The 13,137-nt window shown below is 29.5% G+C and overlaps 1 protein-coding gene across 2 annotated transcripts in view; it reads left to right on the forward strand.

The window, feature by feature from the left end:
* LOC129964153 (protein retinal degeneration B-like) overlaps positions 1-13,137 on the forward strand; it is a 108,102-nt gene that overhangs the window by 55,663 nt on the left and 39,302 nt on the right. The window contains exons 1-3 of one of the 2 annotated variants that reach the window (XM_056078862.1): positions 6,921-7,049; positions 8,393-8,536; positions 10,666-10,798. In XM_056078862.1, the coding sequence (XP_055934837.1) occupies positions 8,459-8,536; positions 10,666-10,798 (211 nt within the window). In that variant the 5' untranslated portion in view covers positions 6,921-7,049; positions 8,393-8,458. Of the gene's footprint in view, positions 1-6,920; positions 7,050-8,392; positions 8,537-10,665; positions 10,799-13,137 lie in introns of those variants that run through there. The other variant, XM_056078861.1, reaches the window with a different exon arrangement.

The following is a 13,137-nucleotide window of genomic DNA, read 5'->3' on the forward strand; positions in this document are numbered from 1 at the left end:
TATATATTCATTATGTATCTATTATAAATCATTATGATACCTGTAGCTTGTAATCTTGGCTAACCATTTCAAGTCATGTTGGAAAAGTATTTGTTATTAGATATTTATTTATTAATATTAACTATTACTACTTGTAACTAATATTAGTTACAATGGCTTCAATTATTACTACTAACTACTATTTATTACTAATTACCATTGTTAACTATTATTTAATATTAGTCAGAATATTAATTATTTTTAAATAAATTATTTATGAATAAGATTTATTTATACATTTGAATACAAATAAACAAATTGTATAAATAAAATGAATATTTGCGCAGTTTAACTAAACATTCTAAAAAAATTAAAGAAACATTTTTTTAATGAAGGTATTATCGTCCCATGCGCATAAAATTGTAAGACCTTGACTGCCTTGCATGGCATCGGTATACAAAAGTTATAAATATTGATCTTTAGCGTGAATTGAGCATTTTTTGTCAATTAATCCTTTTTGTTTAGTAATAGGTAAAAAAAAAAAAAATGAATTTCTGTTCTAGACATGTTGTTACCAGTCACATGAAACCGAAATTTGACACAGTACTGCACTTATAGCCATAAAATTACGTACTAAATTCGATATATTTGAATCATTGCATCGCTGAGTTGCCGCTTTTACATCTTTCAGTTTGTACTTTCAGAAAGTACGACAGACAGTCAGCACTTTGTTGATTTGACAAATTTGAAAAGTGTTTACTCTGTAGATGTTGAATCTGTATACCGAATTTTATAGATCAAGCTCTTTTCATTTTGTAGTTATCATGGTGAATTATATTTCAACAGCCGGACAGACAGACTCCCTCTAAACGGATTTTGCTCAAAGATTGATAAAAATTTACAAATTTGGTGTAAAGACTATATACCAAATTCCATCCGTCCGGCTCAAAGCGTTTCTGAGTGATCTTTGTGCCTAGCAGATATAACATAATGCCAAAAATGAGTTTTTCGAATTCGTGGAATTTTTTGACGATTTTAATGTTTTCTCAATACTGTGCATACGAGAAAGTAAAATGATATTTAGAATAAATACTTTTTGGATGCGAAGCTATTATAAGAGAACAATTCAAAGAACTTTTATGCAAAAGGAAACAGGGTAAATCTATTGGTTGAAATTCCTTTTTTTTGCATTATCGGCTATAAAATGCTCATATGAATAGTGATACGGAATGGATTCAAGCAAAATTTTCGTTTCAGAACACAAATATGTGCTTATCAGAAACAGTTTTCATTCAGTTACTGATACTGACTGAGCCTTTGATAAGGAGCGACTGAAATCATCCAGTTCTTACGGTTCTTTTTCTTACGGTTCTTGCGGTTTTTTCTTTTTCTTACTTGCATGTCTGCATATCAGGTAGTACCACTACTCACTCTTATTACGAAGGTTGTGTAAATAGTATTTTTAACAAAATATTTTTTTCGGCACTCTGCCTAAGATGAAAGAGTAGTCCTTATAAGCAATTTCAGCAATTGTGTACCAACATCAAGGGTTGTTATTGCATCTCTCTAAATATATTCAAGTTTAAACTTGTACTAAGCTACTTTTATTTTAACACAATTTTTTATAATTTTTATTTAATTAATTTATTGCAGTATTTCTGTTTTATCTTGATATGCATAGAGTTATATACATTTTAAAAGAAATAATCGGAATTTTCCGATTTTCAGTCCTTTCAAACTCTTAATCCAACCATGAAAAATTCGCACAGGTCAATATGCTCATTCGTTAAATCACGTGTCTTCCTCTAATTTCTTTTAAGCTATTTATCTACTCCTTTTTAAATTCTTCATGGCTTTAATTGACTAATTTTTTGCAAAATATTTATAAGTTTGCATATTACTTGTAAATTTTGATTTAAAATTGTTCGAAATGAAGATCGTTTTACCGAAAGCTATCAAATTTGGTAAGTAATTAATTATCTTTTAAATTATAAGTGTTAGTTAAAAAAAATTTCAAAATTTTTATTAGATTTTTTTTTATTAAAAAGTATTTTAAATTTTAACATTTTTTAAAAATAATTTCAGCGCATATTTTATATCTCCAAAATTTGAAATCAAACTTTGTGGAGGGAGGGGAACCTTTATTAATAGAATTAGATTCTGAAGACAAAAGTCATGTTTTAAAATCCAAAATACTATTTTTAGGCGAAAAAAAATTTTTTCTTCATATTTTTTTGTTAAAACTATAATATATTTAACATGATTTGAAGAAACAGCCATTAAGTTCTTTAAAACTTTTCTTTTCTTCATAATTTCAAAGAAATATTCCAATTTTTAGCTTTTATCAAGATTTTTTTTGTCCAAGCCTTGGCGACAGCAGCGTAGTGAACCGAAACAGGAAAGCTAAAAGTAGGAATAGGTATATCGTGAGAAAATATTATGGGTTTATATAGTTTTTGAAAAGAATTTGTCAACTCAGCATTTTGACTCTGTGGGAGAATGAATAGTCACCCAAATTAATAGTTAAATAAAGCCGGAGTTCGTGTGCTGACTAGAAAATTATTTTAGAACATAATTAATTTGATATTATATAATATGCATCGACTTTAGACTTCTCTTTTTCTGTTCATGCTATGAAACATTTCTAATGACAATCCAATGAAAGTCCTGTAGCGTTGAAAGATTCCATTTACCTTAATAACGTTCTTCCGTGTTGGCAGTGTGCTGATGAACGGTCTTTATGTTCTCTAGTAAAGTGTGCCTCGCGTGTCTATAAAAGCCAATAACAGGAAAGGAGAGTGATATATTTTCTAAGGTACATTTCGTGACAAATACAATAATGTATTTTCAACAATTTCAGTGAGTTTTAATTGCGTTATTTCATTAAAAATTATTTACGAACAAGGATTTAATTGAAACGATGTGTTCTATATATGGGTGATGTCTTTATTCTTAAAAATATTTCTAACTTGCGAGTCGGCAAAATACTTTGCATTAAGGTTTTGAAATGTTGCACCGTTTTAGCCTTATTTCCAAAATCCTTCAGCGACCTCACTTTATATGAAGTTTCTAGTTTTAATTCTTGTGAGAATGAAAATGCCTATGCAGTTTTTTTAAAAAATGAGCATGACTTTTTCTCAAATTGAGGCAACGAAATTTTATGAATCCTGAATGCAAACCATTGCGTAAAAGAGTAATAACTTTTATATCTCTTTTTTTCTACTTATTAAAAAAATTTCTTGTGTTTTTTTTAAATAGACTACTTTATCAATATGAAATGAAATAAAATATTCATATCGTGTAGTTCTTTTTAACTTAATTTAGTGCTATCTGCGAATTGGCCCTATTTGTCAAATTTTTAAAAAATAGTATGGGTGTTTTCCAAATCATTTATCCAATTATTAAAAAGAAAAAACAATTTCAATTTTGAAATATTATTTTTAAAACTCTTTTGAAAAGTATTTTGCTTTTTTAAATATTTTTGTGTGTAGTTTTGATCTAAAAATTTAACTCAATTACTTAATAATTCCAAACTCTATTAATAATAAAGGAGTGTGTGTGCGCGCGCGCTGATTTTCTACAGTTTTGGACCTTTTGATATAGAGCTATCAAATACAGCACAAGTATGCAATCTGTGAATATGAAATGTATATGTGCACCTCAAGGCGATTTTTAAGAAATATTGATTAAAAATTAATAATGATTTTTGCAATTTTTGACGAAGATTTCCAAAAATACTCCTGCACATAAATAACTTTTCAGAAAATTATCTTTCCTATGATATCAATAGGTTGTTGTAAAATTTAAAATTCTTTAATCTAGTTTTAGTTAATTTTTTTAGTTAAGTATATTTTACAACAATATTGTCATTGTTTTGAATAAAATCCAAATCGTTTCCGTTATTACTACTTAGTTTTTATTTTGGCTTCCAGTATTGATGATAACTCGATGAAGATTTGACTCATTTTCTCATATTGAATGGGTTTCTCTTTAAGCATGCTATTAATGAAGTTTTTGAACGTACTATGAATAATAGGAAACGCTTAACTTAAAATATACGCAATAATACAAAATCACGCGATTTTAAGCATTTTTATAGTATTAATTTTTTTAGTTAGCCGTTTAACTTTTTTATTGAAATATGCTAATTTTTTATTGAACGAAGGAAATTTTTATTGAATAATCTCTGATATATTGCGTAATTCATGAAATATATTTTGTATAAAACATTTTAATGAACTGCTTAAAGCTTCTAAAATAATACGAATTATATGATAATAAAAATTTGAAAATACATTACGATGTTTTACATGATTGTTGCTATTCTATGCTATGTATGAAATCTGGTGGAAATGAATTTGATAATGATTTTTTTTGTGTGTGTGTGTGGAAAATAAAAAATAACTAATTGTCATATTCCAGTTCTAATTCAAAAATGATCACTGTAATATTTTTTTCTTCTGCATATATTTTTTTAATATACAGTAAAACTGTTTTTCTGTTAATCTTACTTGTCCTGTTAAGCGCCTTGAAAAATTATTGTATCTCTTGATATAATTGGTGTCATTTTTTTTACTCCTGGAGTCTAATACTACCATTTTTATGTACCTGGAAGGTTCAGGAGATAATCTAAATTTAAATTGTTGCGATGGCTTTTCTGGTTGGTGAATGAATGAAAGCGAATCATCTTGCTAAAATTGATATCGTGTGTGCAGTTAATGATTTTCTCTTAAGCAGCTCATTATACTAGCACTGCAAAAAGAAAAGTTTTTTGTTATTCAACAAAAATTAGACCAGTGTATGGAATCAGAAATTGAAGCATTATTGTATGGATTTCGAATTCACTATTGTGAATCGCATCTAAGCGTGGTAGTTTGCTTTTTTTTTTTTTTTAACACATTGCGTACGGCGCTCTGCGCTCTCAACGCGGTCCCAGGAGCAGCACATTTTTGAATGCTCTAGAAGTATGCTTGGAAAGCAATAGGATGCATATATATATTTTTTTAAATTTTGAATTTGGTATTATTATATTTACATAAAGTATTCTTAAATATTACTATATGTTTTAGGCTTGTATTTATTATATAAGAATTTTTAGATTTTAATTATTATTTATTTCACAGACTTGAATAATGCTTTAGAGTGTGATATTTGGTAAAGCATATTCCTTTGTGCAATGGTGTTCGACACGATTTCAAACAGTTTCTTGTTTTAAGACATTCAGGTTCAGTCACGAATTTCCTCGTGTTGTGTGTCCCGTCTGTCATTGCTTCATAAATAACAAAGTTATGTTGCTTTTAGAGCTCACAAGTTTGCCCAAAAACGTGCTGTCCCAGGAATAAGTCTTATTGATTTTTTTGTAGTCGTTAATGTGTTAAATATTTGCCTCTGGATGGTTATGCACTGATTTAGCCGAAAAAAACATGAAAACGAGATATCTCGCCACCCGACCCCAACGTTCGGTTTGCTAAAAGCGAAAATTCTCGTGAGCCTTACGCAATGTGTTAAAATTGAACCAAATCAATATTCATATTGCAACAATTAGTTTTGGAAAAATTTTGTCCTGCTATTTCTTTATTAATTTCCTGCACAAACTTCTTCTAAAAATGCACATATTGTTGATAATCTGCTGAGTTGGATTATGTTTCGCTTTCTTTATTTTCTTTCGATTTAATAGGCTTGACAATACAAAAATGCATTTGTGATCTAAAAGGTTTTACAAGCTCTGAATTAAAATGATTGCATTTATTTATTTATTTGCTTAGAACCACTCTAAGTAAATCATGTTTGATATTTTTGGGTTCGGAGTTGGCATATTATATTATTATTAAATTATATTGAAATGAATTAAAATATTTCTTCGTATTGTCCAATGAATGTTGAATCTTCGATCATTGTATGTGTTAATTTTTTATTATTAAAAAGAAATCGCAGCCGTTTTAACGTAAGAAGAAGCTTGTATATTCCTGGAAATTCTGTACGAGTTTCCTTGTGTGACTGAACAACTGACTGATTAACAACTTTTACATCGACCTATTTTTGTTTTTAATTTATTTCAGCTATTGCCTTTTCTTGATATTTGAACCTTTTTTTTCACCGAGAAATTAATTTAAAATTGTGCCGAGTTTTGAACTTTGCATTATAAGGATATTTCAAGTCGGAGCTGTCTTAGAAAACTAGACTTGTCCAAGCCGCCGCTGTCAAGAAGGTTGGAGGTCATCACAGTAGACTTGTGGTAGCTGCTTGCGGTTTTTTGAAAAAGAATGAGAGAAAAGAAAAAACATTTCCTTGTTGGAACAGTAGAAACTTCCTGTGTGCTGATTACTATTGTTGGTGCAATTCATAGCTTTAATGCATCTTAGTTTTATGCTGGTTGCAGACTTCTCTTTTATGAACTTTCAAGCATATAATATGTTCTTACGTGTAATAATCAATCTAGAAAATAACTTTTAAAAAAAAAACTTCTTTAACTATCGATATTGCATTTGTTAATTATAATAATATGCTGATGTTTTTTCCAATCACGTGTTTCGCATACCTCCTCGTTCGAATCGACCTTTTCATCGAGCAGTGGAGGCCGGATCTGTCACCTCCGCGAATGCAAACCGGATTATCCGCGCATCCAAACCGCGGCGCCGCGGATTCGTGTGCGTGCTCCCGGACTTCCAAGATGGCGCTGACTTCTGTTGCCCGGTGGACGGTGACCATCGATCTGAAAGAACACTTTTTCCGATGAATGAATTGCTCAATGGCCGGCCCCCGCTGAAGATTCTTGGGTGAAACAGTATTCTTGACGATCTTAGCGGTGCGTTAATCTTGTCTCGCCTTCCTCGCTGGGTGAATTCTGCGGGAATCGGATTGGCACCAAGGAAATTTAAAGAACTTATATTTGTTTGATTTGGTGGGGAAAAGACGTTGCGTGTGGTTTATGAAAGTTTTTTTTTTTTTTTTTTTTTTTTTTGCCTGTTACACTTCTGGAAAAACTTCTGGCGATCGGATTCAGTTTTTTTTTCCCTCCCAAAGTTCGTCTAGATGAAGAACTACCAATGTTTATAAACTTTATCACATATGTAAGTGTATCTCTCTTAATGAAATTAGTAAAATTGTTAAGATTTCTTTGTAATTATGATAACTGATAATCTTGCAGTTGTATTCAGTTACTTCTTTTCTTGCCATAATTACTGTGATGTCACTTTAACCTTTAGTTTTTATTATCACGAAAAGCAGGAAAGATACTTTCTCGTCTTTTAATAAATATTTCTGTATTTTTTTTTTTGCATTAATTTGTGTATTTTATAAAATTCTGCTGAATTATAATTTATTAATGTTTTTATTTTATAAAAAATCGGTGAAATTTGTTGTAGCGCTTTCATTATGATCATTTAACAAATGGTTTTACTTTCGCATATCTTGCATATTTAAAAAAATATATTACTATTTGTTTGGATAATGGTTATTTTTAACTGGAATAATTCTTCGAAACGTAAATAAAAACTATTTATAACACAAATAATTCAGGTAAATACATTTTTAGATTAATTAAATACCATTCTTAGGCCATATTGAATCATAGTATAAATAGGTTATATGAAGAGATCGAAAATGACTTAAATTGCTTGTTTTCTTTTCTATTGTGATGATAATATATGCATGACAGCTCTCTAACTTGCTTTTTAACGCCTGATAACAAAGTATTTAATCTCTGGCTGAAGATCATTAGCTCTTTTTAAAACTAATCATACAAAATAACTGTGTTAACATCGTTGTAGTAATTTTTGTCTTGCATACTTATTGGTAATTTATAATTTATTTGGAAAGAAATTTTTATATGAATCGCGTTTTAAAACTAATATAATAATTAATTAATATTAATCTAATCTAATTAAAATGAAAATATCATTTCATGCCGATAAAATAAACCAGGTTCATAATTTATACCTCAGCCAAATAAAATCTCCTCCCTTTTCTTGGAAGTGTTTGAAATGTGTAAATAATCATGCTTTTAGTTTAATGTGGGACGGAGGCATCATGAAAAAGCAGGAAAAAAAATGAAATTCATAATATTTAGGTGTGCATTTATTTTTATCGAAAATGTTCTGTTTGCGGTAAACTGAGAATTTTTATCCCCCTACTTAGGGTTAATTTTATTTTGTGGTCTAATAAAAATTGGAGATTCTTAGAGCCAGAAAAAGTTTGTCTGCTTAAAAATAGGTATCGTTTGCCAGAGAACAGTAACGGCTGCCAACTGTAGTGTAAACAGTGCCACAATAAATGAATTTTTTATATAAAAAATGTCAGAATTTACGTCCTTCCTCTATGTTAAGCTATCGGTTCCAATTGTTCTGTCACTATATTTACAGTGCTTATAAAACAAATGTTTGTGCAAAATTCTGATATTCTTTTCATTCCCCAGCTTTGCCGGGAGGTCAGAAGAAGGTCTTTGTGAGAGCATGGATGTAATTACTTCTGGCAGAGAAAGATGCTCATAAAAGAGTATCGCATTCCACTGCCCCTCACTGTCGAGGAGTACAGAATCGCCCAGCTGTATATGATAGCTGTAAGTACTGTGACTAGTAATCTATTAATTATAGTTGAAACGATTACGAATAATAATTAAATTCTAAAATAATTATGGTTGTAGTTAATTATGAAAATAATGAGGAGAAAAATAACTGGATAATTAAAGCTGTTCATATAGCAAATGTTGAGTTTATGTTGCCACAGTGTTTCTATTTAATGAAGAGAAATATGGAGGCAATATGCATATTATTGCCGTTTTAATTTTTAACGCTCTGTATTTGATTGAAACAAACAAAAGAATTTTCTGTTATTCAAAGTTCGTTAACATTTTTATTTGGATATTTAAACCGACGATCATATTTAGGTTCCGGAAATTACCTTTCCATTTAAAATTCTTGCTTAATTTCAGTTTATTAATTTTTTTTAATTTGTTTTAGAAAAATTATTTCATGGGAAATTATTCTTGTCGATTTTTTTTCTTTCTTTTTAAACTTAGATTCAACAAAGTAAATTTCCTCACTTAATAAACGTGCGAACATGCAGCGAAAAAAATGACATTTATTTTTAATTTAACTTTTTGATATTATTGGCGCTGTTCGTTGTGTGCGTGCCTATTTGCCACAAAGCTATTTGCTGATTGAAATGCATAGATATTTTGAGTGCAAGTTGTTGTTTTACTTAAATTTCATGTAAATATAACAACAAATAATGTTAAATAATTCAAAAAAATGTAAAAATGTGATGAAATAAGTTATCCATTTTGCTTGAATACAAACAGTGACATTTTAAAAACCAATATTGAAGTACAAGATGACCATTAAATACTGTGACACTCTAAAAAATAATAATTGAAAAATAAATAATAATTGATAAATAAATAATAATTGAAAAATAAATTAATAATTGAAAAATAAAATAAGAATTCATTTTAATCATTTGGTAAAAACAATTTCTCTATTTCTGCAAATAGCAACCTTATATTAGCGCAAACAATTTTTTTTTGTACAAACCAAAAGCTTAGAGTTATTTTTTAAGATGGAAAACAAAAGAATGAGAGTCAAAGACCTTTTCGATCGCTGATTTTTCTCAAGTGAAATCGTTAGATAATTAAAATGTCTTGGTTTTAAAAGAACATTTATTTATAGAGTTATGAAGAAGTTATTAGATACTAATGGCTGTAAATATTGCCATATACGTGATCGTTCACTGAGTTTGTACAAAAGAGCGCATCAAAAGACTACGTGAAAAAATACAAAGAAATCTGCAATGTTCTACAAATAAAATGGTTGCAGAGAAGAATGTAGAACTATGCTAGTTATCGTAAATGAAGGCCTGGATTTTTGGCCTTGCTGCAAAAGAAAAGCTCAAGGTTCACGGATGCCAGAAATGACTGAATATTCCCGGGTAATATTGCTAGAATAATATTTCCTGATTGAATGAAATTATAATTGAACAAGTTTTGAGAATGTACCTGAAAACCTTCGAACTGTTACCTACAATATCAAACAATAGAAATTTACCTCTATTTCATCGATGAAGGGATAAAAATGGTTGGGAAATATTTCAAACGAGACATATTGACTACACATTTATGTTCACTTGCTGACGAGTTGCATCCCTAAAAAGATTGGATCAAGACCAATCAAATCCATATGAATTTTGCTCTAGATTTTATTAAGCAGAAAATGTGTCCATCCTAAACCTTTTTCGCTACTGCATTTGAGAGATTTTGGACGCTAAAATAAATGCTAATTAGATTGTCTTAAAGCACGAAAGCTCTTAAGACTCCATATTGTATGAATGTGATAAATTTATTTTTGAATGATTCATGCATCTACCCGAAAGTAGTAGATCAAGAGATTATTTTTGATTATCGGTAATAATAGCGGTTGATTCAAATAAATTATTTCAAGATAAACTTTCATTTATGATGTTCTTCATATACTTGCCATTTCATATTTTATAGCTGCAAAATCAACTGCACCAGATTATAATTGTAAGAGATTTTTACCCATCCTGCATATAATCTATTGACGCATTGTAGTGGTATGTTGCCATAAATGCAGCTTTCAGTCTATTTTTTTTGCCAGCGCACTTTATCAGTAGCTGAAACCCGTGAAAACATTTTGCAAATGTTGCGATTTTATACTTACATCTTCTTTTCAGAAAAAAAGCCGTCAAGAAAGCAAAGGAGCTGGTAGCGGTGTTGAAATTCTTGTTAATGAACCTTACACTGACGGTCCTGGTGGCAGTGGACAATATACTCATAAAGTTTATCATATTGGTAGTCACCTCCCAAGTAAGATCATTTTTAGACAATTTTATGGAGCTAAATAATTGCACACAATCATTTTGCACACAATCTTTTTTTTTTTTTTTTTTTTTTTTTTTTTAACTTTCCCGAACCCAACAATTGACCTTTTATTTTCGAACATCTGCATGATTTATTTCCTCCTTAATGTTAATGTGTCCCACATGCATCATACATAAAACGCTGTATTCAGGTTTTTTTTTTGTTAGTTTGTTTTTGGAATTTGATTGAGGCATTCTGTCTCAATCAAAATTGTAATTCTACAACAATAATCTTTAGATTAGAATGTTATCTTTAAATGAAACAAAAATTACTTTTTAAAAATTAGATGAATTTATTAAATTTATAGTTTTCTCATAACTTTGTTGTTTTATAAAAAATTACACGTAAAGTATGGAAAGTCTGTAATGATTTGTAAATCTAATATATTATTTTGGACAATAAGTTTCAAATTTCTGATTCGAATCAATTATTATTTGAATTTTGTTTACAGCTCCATATTATTACCTAAATTTTGCAATGCTGATTATTTAAAACGCTTTTTTTTTTTAAGTTTTACAATTTTAAGCAATTTATATATTGCTTCCTAGAATAAGTAATAATAAAAAAGTACAGCATTTTTTATTTTATTTGTTTTATGCTCTAATGTATTAACCTCTGTCTTTAGAGCTTTAAGAAATCATGAAATATTCATAAAATCATAACGAAGTGACTTTTCAATTATCTGCGCAAAGTTATATATATGCTTATAAAAAATGTGTATTTAGGTTTCAATTTTTTGTTTTATTCTTAAAAGCTAAAGGAATTTTACAATTTGTATGACGAATTTGTTGCAGAATGGATTAAGGACACTTTAATTCACTCTTCCCAAAATTGATTCGAATCAAAATTCTGTTAGATAGGTATGATCGTTATTGTAATCTGCAATTCCTATTCTCTAGCATTTGGACAACTATATTTTGATAAAATAATTATCGTAATTCTTTTTTCATTACTTTTGGAACATGCCACCCGGAAGCACTTCAAATATGTGGGTGCGAAGTAATCGATAGAACGGTTGGTTATCGCTTCCCTGGTGGGTACAATAATAGTGAGGGCGCACTCTATGACCATCACCGATGGCTGGTGAGGAGTAGTCATATCAATCTCTCGTAGGGAATGCTGTTTTGCGTCAATCACAAAGTCCGGAGTATTGAAAATTCGCTGATATCTAGTTATTCAGCTTCAATCATGCAACCTTTTTCTACCTGTTGCCTAGTTGGGGTGTTTTTTAAATTCTTTTGGAACTTTTTTTGTTTAAAAGTATGCAAAGTGCTAATTGATTCCCAGTTCCTTCTTTTATTTCTTAAACATATATGTACTGATGTGCTTCAATCCGTAAAAATGATTACGAAGTCTGGAAAAGGGTGCTATAGTTTGCAATCATAAAACATACTCTAGAAAATAGATTAAAATATTTATTGTAGACAAATGACAAATATGAATTATGTGTCTGTCAAAAAGACGTATATTTAATTGGCGATCAGGCAATTACAGTTACTGTTCCCAAACAAAGATTTGCATGTCATACATCAGCATAGCACTTGCGTACAGAAATTTTGCTTGAACCGTAATTAAAGTAATATAATATATGAAAAAAAAAAAAAGCGTGAGACAGTAAGCAGAATTGCATCAAATATAAATTGTGTGTAAATGGAAGCGATCAAAAGAGTATTCATCAGGGATTCCTAGGAGGTAAAACCTTAATGCGTTTGTGTCATATGGAAAAGGAGTGTAAAAATAATTCCGTGCCTCAGATGTCCTTTATCCTTATTGGGAGACCCTGATGGTGAAAAAAACATGTTATGTTTTGGGTACCATATGTCATCCCGAGCCATTGTATCATTAAATGTACGTGTTAAAAGAATTCAGCGTTTCCTTGTAGCTTATCTAATGCGATTTTTATTTCCATTGAATCGGATGATATCCCTGCAATTTGAGTTTTATAAATATGTCGCCGAGTTTTCAAAACTTTTCATTCATTTCATCATTTTATTATTTTGATGTCATTCCATTATCATTCTTAACTAAATTCATAGCCTTGATCATTTTATTTTTTTAAACTGCTTTTGCTAATCATCCAATAAAAAGTTTTTTATAAAATATCCCAGACCTAGTAAATGAGAATCTAAGAAAAATTCTTAAAACTTTCAAGTATTTTTTCTCTTTATTCATAAATGAAATATTAACATGATATTGCTCTGTATTTGACTTTATTTCTAATTTGAAAAAGTAAGATTCGAAAAAGAAAGAAACGATGAAAAAGAGAGAATGGGCTTAACACACTT

This window comes from Argiope bruennichi, chromosome 3, assembly GCF_947563725.1.
Source record: "Argiope bruennichi chromosome 3, qqArgBrue1.1, whole genome shotgun sequence".
NCBI lineage: Eukaryota > Metazoa > Arthropoda > Arachnida > Araneae > Araneidae > Argiope > Argiope bruennichi.